This window comes from Schistocerca gregaria, chromosome 10 (genome assembly GCF_023897955.1).
Source record: "Schistocerca gregaria isolate iqSchGreg1 chromosome 10, iqSchGreg1.2, whole genome shotgun sequence".
In the NCBI taxonomy this organism is placed as follows: domain Eukaryota; kingdom Metazoa; phylum Arthropoda; class Insecta; order Orthoptera; family Acrididae; genus Schistocerca; species Schistocerca gregaria.
Window position 1 is genome coordinate 223,990,622 of NC_064929.1, and position 24,248 is coordinate 224,014,869.

The following is a 24,248-nucleotide window of genomic DNA, read 5'->3' on the forward strand; positions in this document are numbered from 1 at the left end:
ACAAAGAAGTGGCTAGGAACCAGTGACTAATACTCACAAATATTTTATTGGCTGATCTTTCTAAGACTACGCTTCATTTGGTATTTATTGCAATGTTTGTACCATCGGCAAACAAACGAACTTGGCATCTGGTAATGTTACTGATGAAAGGCCATCGATATACACAAGAAGAAGTAACAGCCCCAGAATGGAACCTTGTGGGACCCCACATGTAATTTTATCCCAGTTGGATGATGCCTGATAGCTTGATACATGTCTCTTTCATAATAACACCCTTTGTTTCCTGCCAGAGATATAAGATTTGAACCATTTTGCAGCATTTCCTGTTACACTATAATACTCTAATTTACTTAAAAGGATATTGTGATTTACACAGTCAAATGCCTTTGAAAGATCACAAAATATACCAGTTGCCTGCAATTTTTTGTCTAATGAATTAAGCACATTTTCACTGTAAGTGTAGATAGCCTTCTCAATACCAGAACCTTTTAGAAATCCAAACTTTGACTTTGACAGTATGTTGTTTGAGATAAGACGGTTATAAAGCCAACTGTACATTACTATTTTGAAAATTTTTGAGAATGCTGGCAAGAGTGAAATTGGACGGAAATTTGATGCTATTTCTTTATCTCCCTTCTTAAACAGTGGCTTAACTTCGGCATATTTCAGCCATTCAGGAAATATTCCACTGATAAATGACTGGTTACACAGATAGCTTAATATGTTAATTAGCTCAGAATCACATTCTTTAATTAACTTTGTTGATATTTCATCATACCCACTAGATGTTTTTGATTTTATAGATTTTATGTTGGACATTATTTCTGTTGGGGTAATGAGGGTCAAATTGATATTATGGAAGTTGCTTGAAATTTCTGGTCTGAGGTATGCCATAGCAGCATCTACCGAACTTTACAACCCCATCTTTTCAGCAACAGTTATAAAATGTTTATTAAAAAGTTCTACAACACTATATACATCGGTCACCGATGTATCATTTACTCTTAATGCTACTTGTTCCTCTTCATGTGCAGTTCTACCGGTCTCCTCCTTCACTATATCCCATACTGTCTTTATTTTGTTATCTGATATGACTATCTTTGCCTTGTAATATATTTGCTTTGACATTAGTATTACAGTCTTTAATATTTTGCAGTATTTCTTGTAATGTGCTATAGCATCAACATTGGAACTGTTTCGGATTGACAGACACAGTTTTCTTTTTATTTTACAAGATACCCCTATTCTCGAGTAATCCATGGCTTTTTTGTAGACTTTGCTCTAACCTTGGTAAGTCTTGGGGGAAAACAGTGTTCAAATAAAGTAAGCAGTTTATTAGCAAAAGTTGTATATTTTTCATTCATGCCATGAGCACTGTAAACATCACCCCAGTGAATGTCTCTGAGTAGTGTCCTAAAATAATCCATTTTTGGCTTATTTATTACCCTCCTGAGTTGAGAAATAACAGATTTCGTATCCTGTTCAGTATTAACATTTAACTGGAGGAGCTGTATGTCATGGTCTGAGAGGCCATTGGCTATTGGTTTTGTAATATAATTTTGTTCGTTTGACTTTGTTATGAAGATATTATCAGTAGCTGTTTGTGAGCAATTGGCTACTGTGATTGGGAACTTAACAGTGGGAATTAAGTTGAATGATAGTGTTACTGACTTAAATAAGTTCTTATTGGGAGAGTCTTTAAGGAAATCTACATTGAAGTCACCAGCAACCACTAATTCTTTCTTTTTGGTTGTTAAATGGGCCAGTACAGCTTCAAGGTGGTTTACAAACAGATTAAAGTTACTTGCAGGTGCTCGATATACACTTAATATTTTGAAGGATTTTTTTGTGTAATTCTAATTCTGTTGCACATGCTTCCATATGCTGTTCTAGGCAAAATTTATGAATGTCTATGTTCTTAAATTTATATCAGTTCCTAATGAATGTGGCAACTCCTCCTTCTCCATTTCTGATCTACAAAAGTGAGATGCTAACCTAAACCCTGTAACACTTAAAAGTTCTATACCAGTGGTCATATGATGTTCAGAGAGGTAGATTATGTCAGCTGGGTTTGAAGACTCTAATTCATCTATGCAGATAGTTAGTTCATTAATTTTATTTCTCAGTCCTAGAATGTAGTGATGCAATAAAGATAGCTGACATTTCACATTGACTGAGTGAAAATTGGGTAGAGTTATAATATCTGCTGATTGTTGAAAATTCTTAACCAATAGCTGTTTATGCTGGAGTAATAAGCTGGAATTATGTTTTTTTATTTCTTTCCCAAACTAAAGGTTTGTCTCAATTCTAACCTCTCTTAAAATTTGCTTTCTTTCTGTCCTCCCTACCCTAAAAATTGTTTTTTTCTGAACCCTATAACCACTGGTATTTTACCACTCCTGACAGTGCCTCCCCCTTTAACTTTCCTGCTATTTTCCCAGCCAGTTTACCCTTCCCCTTCCTGTTGAGGTGAAGGCCATGCCTAGTATAATCCCACCTACTGAGAGAATCAACAGGACCAAACCAATGTGTGTCCCTGCACCCAACATAAGCAGCCGCTCCAGCTCCAAATTAACTCTCTTGACAGAAGAGTTCAAAATAGGTGCCCAAGAACAGATACAAACTCAACACTAGTATGCTTCGATGCTGATGCAATCTTCACCAGGTCACACTCTGTACCGTACCCAGGATCTCTGTCAATACTGTTACCTGCCCCACCCACTATAACCACAGTGTCCTCCTTAGTGAAATCTTTGCAAAGTGATCCTAAATCCTCTGTCACCTGCTCCAGACCAGCACTAGGTTTAAAAAAAATTTAATTTGCTGCTGAAAGTTTGTTGTGCTCTGTCTACACCTGCAACTGCTTGAGGCTCACCAGCTTCTAACTGAAGCAACAGGTCAAATCTATTTTCCACATTCACCATGAAGCTGTCAGACAAAGTTCTAGGCCTGTTCCTCCTGTTGCCACTTCCCACCTCTCTTTACCCTTCTCCCTCCTTAACCTGTCAAGATCTTCCCTGGCCTTGTCTAACTCAGCCTGAAGGGCGGCAATTTTCCCCTCCTGTTCTAGTATCTTCCTATCTCGAATACAAATCCTACAAAACCACTGATGAGTCTCATTTACTTCTCCTATTCCCACGCCACTACGATGAGTCTCATTTACTTCTCTTATTCCCATGCAGTCTCATTTACTTCTCCTATTCCCATGCAGTCTCATTTACTTCTCCTATTCCCATGCCACTACAGTCACCCACATGGAAAAAACAGCACCCATCGCACCAAAGCCCCAATCTAACAATTCTACAGCACGTCAAGCACTTTTCACTCATGATAAACCTAATGGTTTATTAAGAATAAGTCAGTTAAATTACAGATAAACACGAAAATTCGGTTACACAAATTTGGCCTATACGCAACTGTGTGTAAACAAAAACGAAAGTGCAAAGTTTCTGAAACAACAACTTAAACTTTACGCTACTTTCCTGAAATGCTAGTTAAATAATGAAGAGGTACGCTAAGTTAAATTGTTGGAGAGAGGAAGGAACAACTAAACGAAATTCTATATATTTGCTGCAGCAGAACGTAAACATAAAATACAACTGTACGGTCTTTTCGTGTTTTCTGCTTTATTACATAAAGAAAAATGAAACTTTTAATGGTACACTTAAAAGGCACACTGATACACCTATTTACCACGTAATCAGTACTAATATATATGTTTTATAATCAAAGACTTATCTTTACGAGAACACCAAAACTAGCGCTAGTCGCCTGGCTGCAGGCACATATTAAGTTATCTGTGTAACCAGTCGTTTATCGGTGGAATATTTCCTGAATGGTTGAAATATGCTGAAGTTAAGCCACTGTTAGAAAGAGAGATAAAGAAATAGCGTCAAATTTCCGTCCAATTTCACTTTTGCCAGCACTCTCAAAAATTTTAGAAAAGGTAATGTGCAATCGGCTTTATAACCATCTCATCACAAATGACATACTGTCAAAGTCGCAGTTCAGATTTTTAAAGGGTTCTGATACTGAGAAGGCTATCTACACATACAGTGACACTGTACTTAATTCATTAGACAAAAAATTGCAGGCAACTGGTATATTTTGTGATCTGTCAAAGGCATTTGACTGTGTAAATCACAATGTCCTTTTAAGTAAATTAGAATACTATGGTGTAATAGGAAATGCTGCAAAATGGTTCAAATCTTATATCTCTGGCAGGAAACAAAGAGTATTAGATGAAAGAGACATTTATTAAGCTATCAGGCAACATCCAACTGGGAACAAATTACGTGTGGGATCCCACAAGATTCCATCTTAGGATCCTCACTTTTTCTTGTGTATACCAATGACCGTTCATCAGTAACATTACCAGATGCCAAGTTTGTTTTGTTTGCCAATGATACAATCACTGTAATGAATAGCAGATCAAGATCGACTAATAAAGTATCTGCAGACATTAATTACTGGTTGCTAGCCAATTCTTTGTCACTGAACTTTGAAAAAACACACTACCTGCAGGTCAGAACTTGTAAGGGGTGTCCCACGAGTATATGCCTAACATATGATGACAAGCAGATAGAAGAAGTGGACAGTGTTAAATTCTTGGGATTACAGCTTGATAATAATTTCAACTGGGAGGAGCACACCACAGAACTGCTGAAGCATCTTAACAAATCTCTACTTGCAATGCGCATTGTGTCAGACATAGGGGATATAAAAATGAAAAAGCTGCCATACTATGATTACTTTCATTCCATAATGTCATATGGGATTATTTTTTGGGGCAATTCATCAAGCCAAGCTAAAGTTTTCGGGCACAAAAACGTGCAGTAAGAGTTATATGTGGTGTGAATTCAAGAACATCCTGCAGAAGCCTGTTTAGGGAACTAGGGATACTAACTACTGCTTCCCAATATATTTATTCTTTAATGGAATTTGTCATTAAAAGTATATCATTTTTTCAAAGCAACAGCTCAGTTCATGGAATCAACACTAGAAATAAGAATAATCTACACAAGGATATAGAGTCACTTACTCTTGTACAAAAAGGTGTGCATTATTCAGGCACACATTTTCAATAGCTTGCCAGCAGCCATAAAAAGCTAAACAACCAATGAAATTAACTTTAAGAGAAGCCTAAAGGATTTATTGGTGGCCAACTCCTTCTACCCCATTATTTTCTCAGTAGAACAAACTGATGGTGTGTGTGTGTGTGTGTGTGTGTGTGTGTGTGTGTGTGTGTGTGTGTGTGTGTGTGTGCAGTGCGCACTCCAGGGCATCCCTGTGTATAAAGTACAATCTATCTTCTGCACCATCTAGTGCAGTAATGTGTTCATTGTAAATAAATATTGTATTAGTTCTATTATATGTTACCTAATAAATAAACATTTGTTTAAATTTTAAATTCAGTGCATTTATGCGAGCTTAGTAAATGAGTGTTGTAAAATGATCCTTTCAATTAGTGTTCATTTCAAAAAATTGACAATCATTCCACTTGGGACCTGTGGAAGGTACATTAGCTTATTTGTTTGAGTTGTAAATATTTGTCATGAATTGTTGTTTTTCTGACATGTTCTACATCCTGGAGGACCTCTTCACTGTGGATCAATTGGAATGAAAGTAAATCTATTCTAATCTTATCACTTGGCGTTAGTTCTTGTGGTAATTAATTGATTTATTTTATTTTGGGCTTTCATGTTGATGCTAGTTTTGATTAAAGTATATGCCCATATATCAATTTTAATACAAGCAAACAAAAGTAAATAACATCTCTGGGCAAAGAAGGCCAATGTCATACCTTTGTGTCTAAGTCATTGTAACAAGTAACAGTTGTATAGTACGTGCTGAATGATGACAAAGTTTTGTTAGCACAGTGTATGTGCATACACATTCTGTAAAAGTGGATGATGTGATACCAAATAGCCATAACAACGGAAGCAGACAAACGGATACTAACAACAAAAGCTGCCCGTACTGTTGCAGCAAGTACAAAACTAAATTTTAGATCCAAATTGGTAGATAAACAATACTCATGGTTGTGCATTAAAACATGCTCCATCTTCTGGTCACAGAGAAACTGACATGGAACTTCTAGAAAACCATCTGAAGATGGGCCCGAAAAAGTTCAAAAACCAGTACACGAAATGAATAAATAACTATTTTAAAAAACAGACTGGTCGTAGTTTTACGTCTTTACGTTACTCTATTCGTTCGTCGAGCAACCAGTGTACGAAACCGAGGAGAAATTTGGAAGGGAGATTAAAATTCGAGGTAAGAAATAGAAATCTCGAGGTAAGAAATAACAATTTCGAAGAATGTCGAGGACACTGTAAGACTGTCCGGAACACCGAGAACTTTGAAAAGCAGCCGAAATGGGTGGATAGTGTTCCGAAACGAGGATTATACACAAACAACAACAAAAGGAAATCAACGTTAATGGAATTTAGCCAAATTAAATCGGGCAGTGTCGAGGGAATTAGATTACAAAATGAGACGCTATACGTAGTAGATGAGCTCTGCTATTTGGGCAGCAAATTAAGTTAACTGATGATGGCCAAATTAGAGAGGATATAGAACAAGACAGGCAATAGCAAGGAATAAAACATTTTTAAAGAGAAATATTTGTTAACATCAAATGTAAATGTTAGGATACCTTTCCTGAAGGTATCATCTGGAGTGAAGCCTTGTACAAAAGTGGAACATGGACAAGAAGAAAATTGAAGCATTTGCAATGCACTCTATTGAACACGGAGACAGTTGCCAAAGGTTTTTGGATATCCCTTCACCTAGAAACCATGTACCTATCAGAAGAACAGGGGTTCTGCAGCTATTCTGCAATACAGGGTCAAAATTTAAACATTATGCACTTCCTCCAGTCTGAGCAAATTTAAATAATTTTACATTAGGTGTTGTCTATGGTGGACCTTCAGGATCTTTTATAGGCACCATTTGCTCACGAGAAGTTTCTACTAGCTAGGGCATAACCACCTACAGCAAGCTAACATACATCCCCAAGCAACATCGGCAAGCCCCTGCATATCGGCAATGTTGACTGGATATGCCAGCTGCTATTAAATCGATCAATAGGCTACAGCAGGGACACCAACAAGCTCGCACACCTATGCACAGACAAACTGCCGACATTACCCTAGACTGCGAATTCGATGTACGACCTGTCGGACACAGAACAGTGAGAACCTACCCGTTACAGGTACGCTGACGCTGGCCGAGAAGTCAGACTCGACACCCGGCAGCGGCCACCGAGTAACTCCGCCCCATGACATCGTAGGTATCCATCTGGATGATTCCCACTACTGACGAAACCTACCCTCGCACGACATGTCGCGGGCAGTGAGAAAACTGCTACTGCTCTTACGACCCGACCCGACTGTCGCAGAGGTTTCCTTTCCCCCTCGGCACTTTTTTCCCTCTGCACTTCGAAACACTAGCCTTCGTTTGACTTTCTACCGAATCTATCTCCAGACGAGTACATACTAACGGTTAAACTTATCCGGATGTACGCAAACATCGCAGTACCCCCATCTCGCGACACCTCACTTTAGTGAAAACTGGCCCTTACACAGAGATGGCAGTAGACCTTTCGTATCGGCCATCGTGTCAGTGTGGGCGTGCAGGGGGAAAACTTCTACACTGTTTTTTGCTACCGTTATCTGTTACCGAAATCCGGGGGTTGAATGTTACCGCACCAGTTTTTAGCCATTTTTGCACCGTGGACCCAAACTAACCTTCGCAAATGGCTCAAATTTTAACTGTACATTCTTTAGAGACATATCTAGAAATGACATTTATGTTTTTTTCAAAAATACATATCTGTTGTCGAGATACACTCAAAAAACCATGATTTTTGGGTATCAGAAGTACCAGTTGTAGGGATCGCCACTCCTATAATTTCTATTGGTGGCAGTTCATCAAAATTTTTACAATATGTTCTTAAGGTGAGGTTCTTGGTGAATCTCGAATCTTTTTCAATACCGTTATCAGTTACTGAGATCCAGAGCTTTAAAGTTACGATACTTATGCACTTTAAGTATGTACGTAATATCTGGTTTGAGGAGTAAATGTAGTTTTAACTGACGTAGCAAACACGTGGCGAGGGTTCTAGGGTCATTGCGAGGATTGTGGGGTTGAAAAACTATGTTTTTAGGTAGCATTTTTTGACCGATAAAGCTTTATGATGCGCTTTCTCTGTATAATGGGCACTTCACACCTATACGAATACACTCAAGGTGGTACCGCAGTGAAAAAAAAAATGGACTAAAAAGGGCCTTATAACATGCCTGACAGAGGTTAAAATTACTTTCAAAAATTATGTTTAAGTACAAAGACTGCAAATTCAGTAAAATATTTCCATACTTTTACTTTTTTAAGGAACCGATCACGAGCCGGGTGTTTCGGACAAATTATTATTGACAAGCGAAGTCTCCAGAAAAAATGTAAAGCAAACAACTGTGTGTTGAGCTTATTCTAAGCATACTAATTTGTTGTTTGTATGTGTCCAATACTATAAATTTGTTGCAATATATAAATAAACTGTCAAAATGTTACTGACCTACAGAATTAATCTTATATAAGCAGCACGACCTGCCCTCGGCAGGAAACGAAGGGCACTACCAGAAAAATGTTCCTGTCGGAGCAAAAATGGCTAATCTACTCTTTTTCAAAAGGCTCTGAAAGAAAAGTGGAGAACCAGCTCCCTCAGTCCTCATTCTGCCTCTTTCTCCAAAAAATTTGGCACACGAACATGTCTGCACTTTTTGTACTGAAAGAGAGAAGCAGACAGACAGTGAAGGTGCAAGAGAGAGGATACAGTGCCAGTGGGAGAGAGGTGAGAGACAGTGGGAGTAAAAGAGAAAGAGATGTATAGTGATAGAAGCAGTGGGAGTAAAAGAGAAACAGAGATGGATAGTGATAGAAGCAGTGGGGGCAAAGAGAGAGGAGACAGAGGAAATGAAAAATTGAGATGAGTCGAGACCTACACAAACTTTGGGGCATCTGGAACCTCAAAGACCGGTAAATTTTAACACGTAGGTATAGGCGACGGCGGATTTTGGGCCAAAATTTTAAATGACTGGTTACAGAGGCAGCTGGAAAATTCTAGAGGATCCAACTTTTTTCCCCCTACACCCACATATTTAAAATTCGCCAGCACAGGTAAGCCTATGTATGGTCTCCACTTGTCTGTATTTTTCATTTCCACTGTCTCTGCTCTCTAGGTCTTTGCAGTATCGCTCTGGGCATATTTGTGTGAAGTGCCCATTATGCAGAGACAGCGTGTTATAAAGTTACATTAGTGAAAAAATGCTGACTAGAAACACAGTTTGGTGACCTCAGATCATTTGCAATGACGCCTAGAGCCCTTGCTGTATGTTCGCCAAATCAGTTAAAACTTCATTTAATCTCAGACCAGGTACTGCATACGTAAGTACGATAACTCTGAAATTCTGAATCTCACTAATGGATAATGGTATATAAAAAAAATTTCGAGGTTCCCTGAAACTGTCCTCTTAAGAACATACAGTAAAAATTTTAACGATCTGCTACGAATAGAAATGATAGAAGTGGTAGTCCCCACAATTGTAGTCCCAAAAATCACTATTTTTCAGCTGGATCTTGATAACAAATGCAGATTTGCCAAAATGACATTTCTAGATGATTGTCTAAAGAATGTACAGAAATTTGAGCACTTTGCTATGGTCAGTTATTTAGATAATTGCAGCTCACAGTGCAAAAATAGCTAAAAACTGGTTTTTGCTGTTTTTTCCTTCTCAGTAACAGATAATGACACTGAAAATAGTTTTAAGTACTCAGAATATCATCTTTAGAATACGTTGCAAAAATATTAACAATTTGCCACTAATAGAAATTTTCAGGGCTTCCTCGGGAAACACATATGAATAAATGGTGTTTTTGTAAGCCATCCATTGTCCACCTGAGACCACACATGCAAAAGAACCACCCGATGTGCTCAACTTACCTGGACTGGAGGAAGTGTGTAATATTTAAATTTCAACCCAGTCCTGAATGACAGCTGCAGTATGTCCAATCTCCCGACAGGTATAAAAATGGTCATTAGGCTGGGGCCTATCCAAAATACTTGACCCCTATATCAGTGATCAATAGAGCCCCAGACGCAATCCCGTGCAAAATCGCATTTTCGCGCACTGCTTTTTGCACGTATCGATGTCACAATAACTGATACAGATTACTTCAGTTTGTCTTCTAATGTCATCAAACGACAACATAATGACTGCATTAACTACAAGATACGTGTAGCAGTCAAAAACACAGGAAAGGCAGTTACAGGAGAGAAAAATGTTTACCTCGTCAAACGCTTTGCAGCAGTAGGAGAGTCGGCAGCCTTCTTTTGCCTCTTTCCATAGTTTGGATCTGTGGAAGAATCACTGCTTTGAGTTTCACCAGTTGTCTTCTCAGACAGCCTCTTCCCTCTCTTTTCTGCATCGACGTTTTGTTCTCCTGCTACAGTTACCTACACATACACGAGAAAACAAATTGCACATCTTCCTGATGCATTTCACACAAAAATTCGTATCAAAATGAATGCATGTTCCATCACAACTCCAAAATGCCTCGAACAATTTCAACTGAACTTGGTAAATATATGACTGACGAGATAAATTTTTTTTATTGATTTTTATATTTTACACTGATAACTACAAGAGCTGTTCTGGGTTACAAACCTGCAAAGGTTGGAGGAAAACATAAAAACAGCACAAGCAATGCATGCTCGAACACAAATGCTGTCGCTAGTGAAGCACGCAGGTCGCGCCGTTATATCTGACCACGAGTGGTACCCGTGCAACGCCCTCAGTTCATTCCGAGTGTTAATTGTAGCCGTAACAGTATTCTGTATACTTATCAGTGGATTATGTCAGACGTGAGTGAATGTGAAGGTGCACTAATTGTTGAGGCTCGTATGGTGGATACTTCTGTAACCAAAGCAGCCAAAGTGTTTAGTGTTTCTCAAGGCACCAAATCAAAGATTTATAGCACATACAGGAAAAGTAAAAAAACACGATTCACAAATTCACAACACGGACGAAAGACTGTGTCGACTGATAGTGGCGGCAGTCACCAAAAGGATTGTAATGAAAAATAAGATGACAACAGCTGGAAATGACACTGCAGGACTTCGGTAACTCTGTGAGCACCGAAACAACTGCAGGCTGAACTGGAATCCCAAAACCACCCACTACTGACACAAACGTCTGCAACAGGAAAATACGGTGCCAAAGCTGTAAAATGTGGACTACGGAGCAATGGAAGAAAATAATTTGCTCAGAAGAGTCTCGTATCGCACTGTTTCTGACTTCTGGCCAGGTTTACTTCCCCGGTATTCCTCGACCCAAAGTTAACTCTGCACGGTTGCATTACTACCGAGGATTACGTGACCGTTTTTGCCGATCCGTGTCCAGCCCGTGGTACAATGTTTGTTCGCGACGGTGAGACCGTGTTCCAAAATGAAACCGCACGTTCGCGCAGCTCGCACTGTCTGGGACCGGTTTTGTGAGCACGAGAATTAATTGTTATACCTCCCCTGGCCACTATTCTCAATGCTGAGCTTTTCTTGTCTAATTTGGAGAGGAAGCACAATCGGTATCTGTGTCCGTAATCATTACCTGCACTAGCCACTATTTAGCAGAAACAATGGTAAAGATTCTCTTGAAAACCACACGGGACTTGTATTCGTCCATTCTGAGATGACTGGAAGCTGTTGTGAGTGCCAATGGGTTTCCAACACTGTATTAGGCATGGTAATGTGTTGTGTTTTTGGTGTTCTCATGTTTTTGTCCAACCCCTGTATCTTACAATCCATGTGACAACACTGTTGAAACAATTTAAAAATTGTAACATATTTCTAATACTTACAAAAAGTATAATAGAATCTGTGCAGAGAGGAATTCTGTAATACCATAAAAGTCCATACTTTTAAGAAATCCCTTCAATCCCTCTTCAAAGCACCTTCCATTTAAATTTTTTTACTATTGTGGAATTCTGTTACCAAGATTTGTCACTATATACACTGATCAACCAGAACATTAAAACAACCTACCTAATAGCCGGTACGTCCACCTTTAGCACGGATAACAGCGGTGACATATTGTGGCATGGAAGTGACGAGGCCCCCATAGGTCACTGGGCGAAATTGGTATCACGTCTGCAAGCACGTGTCACCTAATTCCGGGGAGGGGGCTGGACGAGCTCTGACACCACATTCGATCACATCCCAGATGTGTTCAGACCTGGTGAGTTGAGGGGCAAAAACATCAATTGGAACTCACCACTTTGTTCTCGAACCACTCCATCACACACTGGGCCTCGTGACACAATCAACATCTACATCTACATCTACATCCATACTGCGCAAGCCACCTGACGGTGTGTGGCGGAGGGTACCCTGAGTACCTCTATCGGTTCTCCCTTCTATTCCAGTCTCGTATTGTACGTGGAAAGAAGGATTGTCGGTATGCTTCTGTGTGGGCTCTAATCTCTCTGATTTTATCCTCGTGGTCTCTTCACGAGATATATGTAGGAGGGAGCAATATACTGCTTGACTCTTCGGTGAAGGTATGTTCTCGAAACTTTAACAAAAGCCCGTACCGAGCTACTGAGCGTCTCTCCTGCAGAGTCTTCCACTGGAGCTTATCTATCATCTCCGTAATGCCTTCGCAATTACTAAATGATCCTGTAACGAAGCGCGCTGCTCTCCGTAGGATCTTCTCTATCTCTTCTATCAACCCTACCTGGTGCGGATCCCACACTGCTGAGCAGTATTCAAGCATTGGGCGAACAAGCGTACTGTAACCTACTTCCTTTGTTGTCGGATTGCATTTCCTTAGGATTCTTCCAATGAATCTCAGTCTGGCATCTGCTTTACCGACGACCAACTTTATATGATCATTCCATTTTAAATCACTCCTAATCCGTACTCCCAGATAATTTATGGAATTAACTGCTTCCAGTTGCTGACCTGCTATTTTGTAGCTAAATGATAAGGGACCTATCTTTCTATGTATTCGCATCACATTACACTTGTCTACATTGAGATTCAATTGCCATTCCGTGCACCATACGTCAATTCGCTGCAGATCCTCCTGCATTTCAGTACAATTTTCCATTGTTGCAACCTCTCGATACACCACAACATCATCCGCAAAAAGCCTCAGTGAACTTCCGATGTCATCCACCAGGTCATTTATGTATATTGTGAATAGCAACGGTCCTATGACACTCCCCTGCGGCACACCTGAAATCACTCTTACTTCGGAAGACTTCTCTCCATTGAGAATGACATGCTGCGTTCTGTTATCTAGGAACTCCTCAATCCAATCACACAATTGATCTGATAGTCCGTATGCTCTTACTTTGTTCATTAAACGACTGTGGGGAACTGTGTCAAACGCCTTGCGGAAGTCAAGAAACACGGCATCTACCTGTGAACCCGTGTTTAAGGCCCTCTGAGTCTCGTGGACGAATAGCGCGAGCTGGGTTTCACACGACCGTCTTTTTCGAAACCCATGCTGATTCCTACAGAGTAGATTTCTAGTCTCCAGAAAAGACATTATACTCGAACATAATACGTGTTCCAAAATTTTACAACTGATCGACGTTAGAGATATAGGTCTATAGTTCTGCACATCTGTTCGACGTCCCTTCTTGAAAACGGGGATGACCTGTGCCCTTTTCCAATCCTTTGGAACGCTTCGCTCTTCTAGAGACCTACGGTACACCGCTGCAAGAAGGGGGGCAAGTTCCTTCGCGTACTCTATGTAAAATCGAACTGGTATCCCATCAGGACCAGCGGCCTTTCCTCTTTTGAGCGATTTTAATTGTTTCTCTATCCCTCTGTCGTCTACTTCGATATCTATCATTTTGTCAACTGTGCGACAATCTAGAGAAGGAAGCACAGTGCAGTCTTCCTCTGTGAAACAGCTTTGGAAGAAGACATTTAGTATTTCGGCCTTTAGTCTGTCATCCTCTGTTTCAGTACCATTTTGGTCACAGAGTGTCTGGACATTTTGTTTTGATCCACCTACCGCTTTGACATAGGACCAAAATTTCTTAGGATTTTCTGCCAAGTCAGTACATAGAACTTTACTTTCGAATTCATTGAAAGCCTCTCGCATAGCCCTCCTCACACTGCATTTCGCTTCGCGTAATTTTTGTTTGTCTGCAAGGCTTTGGCTATGTTTATGTTTGCTGTGAAGTTCCCTTTGCTTCCGCAGCAGTTTTCTAACTCGGTTGTTGTACCACGGTGGCTCTTTCCCATCTCTTACGATCTTGCTTGGCACATATTCATCTAACGCATATTGTACCGTGGTTTTGAACTTTGTCCACTGATCCTCAACACTATCTGCACTTGAGACAAAACTTTTGTGTTGAGCCGTCAGGTACTCTGTAATCTTCTTTTTGTCACTTTTGCTAAACAGAAAAATCTTCCTACCTTTTTTAATATTTCTATTTACGGCTGAAATCATCGATGCAGTAACCGCTTTATGATCGCTGATTCCCTGTTCTGCATTAACTGATTCAAATAGTTCAGGTCTGTTTGTCACCAGAAGGTCTAATATGTTATCGCCACGAGTCGGTTTTCTGTTTAAATGCTCAAGGTAGTTTTCAGATAAAGCACTTAAAAATATTTCACTGGATTCTTTGTCCCTGCCACCCGTTATGAACGTTTGAGTCTCCCAGTCTATATCCGGCAAATTAAAATCTCCACCCAGAACTATAACATGGTGGGGAAATCTACTCGAAATATTTTCCAAATTATTCTTCAGGTGCTGAGCCACAACAGCTGCTGAGCCCGGGGGCCTATAGAGACATCCAATTACCATGTCTGAGCCTGCTTTAACCGTGACCTTCACCCAAATCATTTCACAATTCGAATCTCCGTCAATTTCCTTCGATACTATTGCACTTCTTATCGCTATAAACACGCCTCCCCCTTCACTGTCCAGCCTATCTCTGCGGTATACATTCCAATCCGAGTTTAGGATTTCATTACTGTTTACGTCTGGTTTCAGCCAACTTTCTGTTCCTAGTACTATATGGGCATTGTGACCGTTTATTAATGAGAGCAGTTCTGGGACCTTCCTATAGACGCTCCTGCAGTTTACTATTAGCACATTAATATTGTTATTCCTTGTTGCATTTTGCCTACTCCTGCCTTGCCGCGTCTCAGGAGGCGTCTTGTCGGGCCTAGGGAGGGAATTCTCTAACCTAAAAAAACCCCATGTGCACTCCACACGTACTCCGCTACCCTCGTAGCCACTTCCGGCGTGTAGTGCACACCTGACCTATTCAGGGGGACCCTACATTTCTCCACCCGATAGCGGAGGTCGAGAAATTTGCACCCCAGCTCTCCGCAGAATCGTCTGAGCCTCTGGTTTAAGCCTTCCACTCAGCTCCAAACCAGAGGACAGCGATCGGTTCTGGGAACGAAACTACAGATAGTTAGCTCTGATTCCACCCCGCGAGCGAGGCTTTCCGCCTTCACCAACTCCGCCAACCGCCTGTACGAACTGAGGATGACCTCTGAACCCAGACGGCAGGAGTCATTGGTGCCGACATGAGCAACAATTTGCAGTCGGGTGCACCCAGTGCTCTCTATCGCCGCCGGTAGGGCCTCCTCCACATCTCGGATGAGACCCCCCGGCAAGCAGACAAGAGTGAACACTGGCCTTCTTCCCCGACCTTTCCGCTATTTCCCTAAGGGGCTCCATCACCCTCCTAAAGTTGGAGCTCCCAATAACTAATAAACCCCTCCCCCCCGTGTGCCTGCTCGGACCTTGCTGAAGGAGCGGCCACATGTCCACTCACAGGCAGAGCGGGCGATGCCACACGGCCAGCCTCCACATTGACCCTCCGCCTCGTGCGCCGCGAACGCCGCTGAACTCGCCACTCCCCTTGGGGAGAGGGTGGCCCAACCGCGCCCGGTACCCGCTAAGATATCTCGACAGCAGGGACAGTGGGTGAAGCATGTAACACCTGGGGTGTACCTTGCGACGCACCAGACTCCCCACTGCCGCTACACTCCGAGGCAGCAGCCTGAAGACGGCTGACCGCGGCCATCAACACGCTCAGCTGTTCGCGAAGAGTGGCCAGCTCCTCCTGCGTCCGTACACAGCAGCTACACATCCTATCCATCCTAAGAAATCAATTTACTATAGAGTGTTAATCAACTTTTAACTAGACTGCTAATTCACTAAAGGCGGTTGATTATTGACTAAACTGTGATTGCTAACCACTTCTTGTAGAAAACAAGGAAAATAGCACTACCTGTCTCTGGACTGTATTCAAAACAAACACGAAATCTATGGAACACTATTAATAGCACTCAACTATTAAAACTTCCTAAAAGCAAAAACACGCAGAAGAAGAAGTGACAAGTAAGAAAAATACAGATAATACTTAAATTAAGGTAGCTCGCTGCACAGCAGACGTGAAGCAGACGGCGGTTAGGGCGACTCATTGACAATTTCCGCTGGCATTGGGAAACATCATTGTCGAGTAGTCTACGTGATCTGCAACCAGTGTGTGATACATCTCGGATATCGCAATTCCCTGCAAGAGCTTCACTGGACCTGAGGACGTGGGACACCCACTTGAATGTTGCCCAGAGCATAATTAAACCACCGCCATCTCGTCTCAGTCCCGTAGTACAGATGTTGAGGAGCTGTTCCCCTGGAAGATGATGAGTTTGTGCTATCGAACTGGTGCGTCTGAGGAGGTACTGACGGTCACATACCCAATTCAGTGATAGTTGCCGATGCCGCGTTGTTAACACTGGCATTTGCACAGGTCGTCACCTGCGGAGGCCCGTCATTAGGAGTGTTCAGTGCTCTGTGTGTTCAGACACACTTGGACTCTGCCCGGAATTAAAATCTGATGTTAAGTCCACCATAGTTCTCTGCTGTCCCGTTTTAACTGTCTGCCCATCCTACCGTCTCTAATGAGGGGTGGCCACCTATCCCACAAGGGCTGAATGTGGTTTCACCTCAGTTTCATCACATTTTAAAGACAATCGCCACGGCACTCCTCGAACACCCTACAAGTCGTGCAGTTTCTGAAAGGCTTGTGCCGAGACTTGGGGCCGACACAATCTGCCCTCGGTGAAACTCTGATAGACTGCGTGCCTTCCACATTCTACTTACAGACAGCAAGATCAGAAACACTAAGTGCACTGTGCGCGTGTCTCACTAACGGTTATTTCTCGCCAGGTGATGTTGCTGTCACCTGGACTGGTTCGTACAATAGTATGTCAGTGTTCGTAATTCTCTAGGTGATGAGTGTAACAAGAACTGTTGTTTGCACCTGATGTGTAATGCCTTGTCACATGACAATCTCAATCTATCATAGCGTTACAATGACATACATCTTTGTTTAAGAAATTGTAATGCTTGTATTTTAAAATTATTTGCACAGCTTTAAACAAAACTTATAATAATGGTAGTGCACGTAATTTCACGATCTCGACCATCGCTTTCCATGACAACAAAATAATTAAAACCATAGAGAGTTGTGCTTTTTTCTTCTATGAAGATGAGTACTCTACATATATTTATTTGTTTGTGCTTTTTATGTATTTGAATGTTACAGATACTGCACGTGTGAAATGCATCGAAATTGTACATAACTTTGCATAGTGACCCTTTAAATTGCTATGTGAATTATAAATCTGTCATCATTCGAAGTCTGTACGTAACTTATACTTAAAAGAAACTTCCACATGGGAAAAATATATTAAAAACAAAGATTCCAAGACTTACCAAGCGGGAAAGCGCCGGCAGACAGGCACATGAACAAAACACACAAACACACACACAGAATTACTAGCTTTCGCAACCGATGGTTGCTTCTTCAGGAAGGAGAGGGAAAGACGAAAGGATGTGGGTTTTAAGGGAGAGGGTAAGGGGTCACTCCAATCCCGGGAGCGGAAAGACTTCCCTTAGGGGAAAAAAAGGACAGGTGTACACTCGCACACACACACACACATATCCATCCGCACATACAGACACAAGCAGACATATTTAAAGGCAAAGAGTAAGGGCAGAGATGTCAGTCGAGGCGGAAGTACAGAGGCAAAGAAGTTGTTGAAAGACAGGTGAGGTATGAGCGGCGGCAACTTGAAATTAGCGGAGGTTGAGGCCTGGCGGATATCGAGAAGAGAGGATATACTGAAGGGCGAGTTCCCATCTCCGGAGTTCAGATAGGTTGGTGTTGGTGGGAAGTATCCAGATAACTCGGACGGTGTAACACTGTGCCAAGATGTGCTGGCCGTGCATCAAGGCATGTTTAGGAACAGGGTGATCCTCATTACCAACAAACACTGTCTGCCTGTGTCCATTCATGCGAATGGACAGCTTGTTGCTGGTCATTCCCACATAGAAAACGTCACAGTGCAGGCAGGTCAGTTGGTAAATCACGTGGGTGCTTTCACACGTGGCTCTCCCTTTGATCGTGTACACCTTCCGGGTTACAGGACTGGAGTAGGTGGTGGTGGGAGGGTGCATAGGACAGGTTTTACACCGGGGGCGGTTGCAAGGGTAGGAGCCAGAGGGTAGGGAAGGTGGTTTGGGGATTTCATAGGGATGAACCAAGAGGTTACGAAGGTTAGTTGGACGGCGGAAAGACACTCTTGGCGTCCTCTCCTTCCTGAAGAAGCAACCATCGGTTGCGAAAGCTAGTAATTCTGTGTGTGTGTTTGTGTGTTTTGTTCATGTGCCTGTCTGCCGGCGCTTTCCCGCTTGGTAAGTCTTGGAATCTTTGTTTTTATTATACTTAAAAGAAGTACACATGTGTAAGACATTGAACACAATGCAGTATTTTACAAGACAATGCATTCCACAACTGAGTAGAAGCAGTAGCACAGTAGATATGACTTTAAGGGCATTTTAAAGACCTTCATATCATTGATAGTTTTTTAAGTTCTGCAAGAATTTTGTTAAACAGCTCAAGACACATGAAATGTGTCCTTCTGACATTATACAGTATCAGTGCCAATGACATTAATGCTTATGAAACTTCCTGGCAGATTAAAACTGTGTGCCCGACCGATACTCGAACTCGGGATCTTTGCCTTTCGCGGGCAAGTGCTCTACCACACAGTTTTAATCTGCCAGGAAGTTTCATATCAGCACACACTCCGCTGCAGAGTGAAAATCTCATTCTGGATTAACGCTTTTGTTTGGCCTAGTATTGTGTTTTTGAACATCATAGTTTCTTTGCAGTTTCCTACGTTAAGTACTGCAATTGCCAGCAGAACACACACACACACACACACACACACACAGTATGAGCAGGAAAGAAGGAAAGGCCTTTTCTTCTCATCCCATGCGGTAAATCTCACCTGACCTGCGGTTCTGGATGACTTTCCTGAAATCTAAACCTTTTCCTAGACCTCTCCAGCCCTTTTCCTTCATCCCTCTTCCTTCTCCTTCAACTCTATGCCTGAAGAAGGAGCCACTGGCTCCCAAAACTTGACTAAATGAAACCTTCTTTTATGTGTGTGTTCTGCTGCCGCTTAGTGAGTAGTTTTTTTATCCATGCAATTAAATTGTTTTCTCAAAAATTGATTGTTTTTGTCGTTATACATAATGTAGTTGGACAGATAAAAAAACCTACTCACACTAAGTGGCAGCAGAAGAACCCACATATTGGTCTTTCCTTCTCATCCCATCCGGTAAGTCTCCCCTGAACTGAGGTTCTGGGCGACTTTTTCGAACTCTACCCCTTTTCATAAACCTCACCAGTCATTTTTCTTCATCGCTCTTCCTTTACCTTCAACCCTTCTGCCAGAAGAAGCGGCCACTGACTCCGAAAGCTTGCATATGTACAACCTTTTTTTATATGTGCGTTCTCCTGCCACCACTAGGTGAGTAGATTTTTTGTTTATCCAATTACATTATATTGTCATAAAATGTATGTATATAATACAGGGAAACATTCCACGTAGGAAAAATATATCTAAAAACAAAGATGATGGGACTTACCAAACAAAAGCGCTGGTAGGTCAATAGACACACAAATAAACACAAACATACACACAAAATTAGAACTTTCGCAACCGGCGGTTGCTTCGTCAGGAAAGAGGGAAGGGGAGGGAAAGATGAAAGGATGTGGGTTTCAAGGGAGAGGGTAAAGAGTCATTCCAATCCCGGGAGCGGAAAGACTTACCTTAGGGGGAAAAAAGGATAGGTATACACTCGCACACACACACATATCCATTCACACATACACAGACACAAGCAGACATTTGTAAAGGCAAAGAGTTTGGCCAGAGATGTCAGTCAAGGCAGAAGAACAAAGGCAAAGAAGTTGTTGAAAGACAGGTGAGGTATGAGTGGCGGCAACTTGAAATTAGCGGAGGTTGAGGCCTGGCGGATATCGAGAAGAGAGGATATACTGAAGGGCAAGTTCTCATCTCCGGAGTTCTGGAGTTTTGACAGGTTGGTGTTAGTGGGAAGTATCCAAATAACCCGGACGGTGTAACACTGTGCCAAGATGTGCTGGAGGTGCACCGAAGCATGTTTAGCCACAGGGTGGTCCTCATTACCAACAAACACTGTCTGCCTGTGTCCATTCATGTGAATGGACGGTTTGTTACTGGAAATTCCCACATAGAAAGCTTCACAGTGTAGGCAGGTCAGTTGGTAAATCACGTGGGTGCTTTCTCACATGGCTCTACCTTTGATCGTGTACACCTTCCAGGTTACAGGACTGGAGTAGGTGGTGGTGGGAGGGTGCATGGGACAGGTTTTACACCGGGGGCAGTTACAAGGGTAGGAGCCAGAGGGTAGGGAAGGTGGTTTGGCAATTTCATAGGGATGAACTAAGAGGTTACGAAGGTTAGGTGGATGGCAGAAAGACACTCTGGGTGGAGTGGGGAGAATTTAATGAAGGATGGATCTCATTTCAGGGCAGGATTTGAGGAAGTCGTATCCCTGCTGGAGAGCCACATTCAGAGTCTGATCCAGTCCCGGAAAATATCCTGTCACAAGTGGGGCACTTTTGTGGTTCTTCTGTGGGAGGTTCTGGGTTTGAGGGGATGAGGAAGTGGCTCTGGTTATTCGCTTCTGTACCAGGTCGGGAGGGTAGTTGCAGGATGCGAAAGCTGTTTTCAGGTTGTTGGTGTAATGGTTCAAGGATTCCGGACTGGAGCAGATTCGTTTTCCACAAAGACCTAGGCTGTAGGGAAAGGACCGTTTGATGTGGAACGGGTGGCAGCTGTCATAATGAAGGTACTGTTGCTTGTTGGCGGCAACAAAACCATCTAACCTTTGTGCACATCATTGTCTACCAACCCAAGTTCACCACAGGATCAACATAGCCAAGCTTTAACCAACACTTTTTCGCCTTTTTTCACACCAGATCTCCAGTTGCTTTCTAGTTCACCTTTATCTCTCCCCATATATTTTTATTTTCATTTTCATCTCAGCCTCATGTTACACTTTCCACCTTCTAATACCATGTCACCCTCACAACACCCCCACAATGACCCCATTAAGTTTTATTTACGTTCCCTCATCAAACATGCCTTCGCCCTAGCCAGATTACACTCCCATATTTTATTTTCTCAGGCTCGTCTGACATTTGGCATTACCCCCAAAGGCCTCACACTTAAAAGTTCCCATCTCTGGCTGCAACCATTCTTTCCATCAGTCTCTATACCAGTTCCAAACTGAACAATCCATTGCCCTCACCTAATCCTTCACCTACACAACTCAGCCAATGAACACACCTGTCAACTCCTATCCTTAATAAAAGTCCTCAATCTTTCCTCTCCCACATCCTCACCAGCTATTCAGAGCATCCTCCTACAGGCCAACTGCAGATTAGAACAGCATGCCACCCTTCACCTCAAAAAACTATCCAATCTCCTGGTTTCCCACCTCCGGAAAGGCAACTCACCCTTCACAACCTTTCCAGCAAACCTCAACCTCCTCTCATTGCACACAAACCCAGTCTCTCCCATCTACTCAATCTCCCACTTCCACTCCCTCCAAAACCTCAAAATTCCAATCAACACAATCTGGAACCACAACACCCTAATTCAGTAGTTAACATCTCATCCAAACCTCTCTCCCAATCCGAAACCTCTGTTCTATCCAAAGGCCTCACCTTCAGCCCCACTCCCAGATTCAACCTAACAGCCCTCGTCAAAGATTTACTGTCCTACACTCGTACTCTCTGCAGGAAATATCACTTTGCCATGAAGAAAAATGATCCTAATCCTACTCCTAATGAAGCAACTCCACAAGACACTATCCAAATTGAACCCTGCCTGGAACAGTTCCGTCCTCCGTCACAGCAGGACCCACCTCCGCTTCCTCAAAATCATCCTCTCCAAACCTTCCAGGAATTTCTGACTTCCAGCCTTGCCTCTCACTCGTTCTTAAAAAACCTTAATCCTATTCCCAACATCACCACTGCTGAAGCCTAGGCTATCCGTGATCTGAAGGCTGAACGATCCATCGTCATTCTTCCGGCGGACAAGGGTTCCACAACGGTGGCACTTGATTGTCGGGAGTATGTGGCTGAGGGACTCCGTCAGCTTTCGGACAACACCACATACAAAGTTTGCCAAGGTAATCCCATTCCTGATGCCCAGGCGGAGCTTCAAGGTATCCTCAGAACCTTAGGCCCCCTACAATACCTTTCACCTGACTCCATCAACCTCCTGACCCCACCGACACCACGCAACCACTCCCTTCTACCTCCTTCCAAAAATTCACAAACCCAATCGTCCCGGCCACCCCATTGTAGCTGGTTACCAAGCCCCCACAGAACGTATCTCTGCCTACGTAGATCAACACCTTCAACCCATTACATGCAGTCTCCCATCCTTCATCAAAGACACCAACCACTTTCTCGAACGCCTGGAATCCTTACCCAATCTGTTACCCCCGGAAACCGTCCTTGTAACCATTGATGCCACTTCCTTATACACAAATATTCTGCACGTCCAGGGCCTCGGTGCGATGGAGCACTTCCTTTCATGCCGATCACCTGCCACCCTACCTAAAACCTCTTTCCTCATTACCTTAGCCAGCTTCATCCTGACCCACAACTTCTTCACTTTTGAAGGCCAGACATTCCAGCAATTAAAGGTAACAGCCATGGAGACCAGGATGGCCCCCTCGTACGCCAACGTATTCATGGGTCGCTTGGAGGAAGCCTTCTTGGTTACCCAGGCCTGCCACCCCAAAGTTTGGTACAGATTTATTGATGACATCTTCATGATCTCGACTCACAGAGAAGAAGAATTTCAGAATTTCCTCTCCAACCTCAACTCCTTTGCTTCCATCAGCTTCACCTGGTCCTACTCCAAATCCCTTGCCACTTTCCTTGACGGTGACCTCCATCTGTCCAATGGCCAGCTACACACGTCCGTCCACATCAAACCCACCAACAAGCAACAGTACCTCTATTATGACAGCTGCCAACCATTCCACATAAAACTGCCCCTTCCCTACAGCCTAGGTCTTTGTGGCAAACGAATCTGCTCCAGTCCGGAATCCTTGAACCATTACACCAACAACCTGAAAACAGCTTTCGCATCCCGCAACTACCCTCCTGACCTGGTGCAGAAGCAAACAACCAGAGCCACTTCCTCATCCCCTCAAACCTAGAACCTCCCACAGAAGAACCACAAAAGTGCCCCACTTGTGACAGGATACTTTCCGGGACTGGATCAGACTCTGAATGTGGATCTCCAGCAGGGATACGACTTCCCCAAATCCTGCCCTGAAATGAGATCCATCCTTCAAGAAATCCTCCCCACTCCACCAAGAGCGTCTTTCCGCCGTCCACCTAACCTTCGTAACCTTTTGGTTCATCCCTATGAAATCCCCGAACCACCTTCCCTACCCTCTGGCTCCTACCCTTGCAACCGCCACCGTTGTAATACCTGTCCTATGCACCCTCCCACCACCACCTACTCCAGTCCTGTAACCCGGAAGGTGTACACGATCAAAGGCAGAGCCACGTGTGAAAGCACCCACGTGATTTACCAACTGACCTGCCTACACTGTGACGCTTTCTATGTGGGAATGACCAGCAACAAACTGTCCATTCGCATGAATGGACACAGGCAGACAGTGTTTGTTGGTAATGAGGATCACCCTGTGGCTAAACATGCCTTAGTGCATGACCAGCACATCTTGGCACAGTGTTACATCGTCCGAGTTATCTGGATACTTCCT

General features: G+C 42.7%; 1 protein-coding gene across 1 annotated transcript in view; it reads right to left on the reverse strand.

The window, feature by feature from the left end:
• Positions 1–24,248, reverse strand: part of LOC126293258 (uncharacterized) — a 109,640-nt gene that overhangs the window by 61,317 nt on the left and 24,075 nt on the right. Inside the window, exon 4 of the mRNA XM_049986374.1 lies at positions 10,347–10,513. Within this exon, the coding sequence (XP_049842331.1) occupies positions 10,347–10,513 (167 nt within the window). The remainder of the gene's footprint in view (positions 1–10,346; positions 10,514–24,248) is intronic.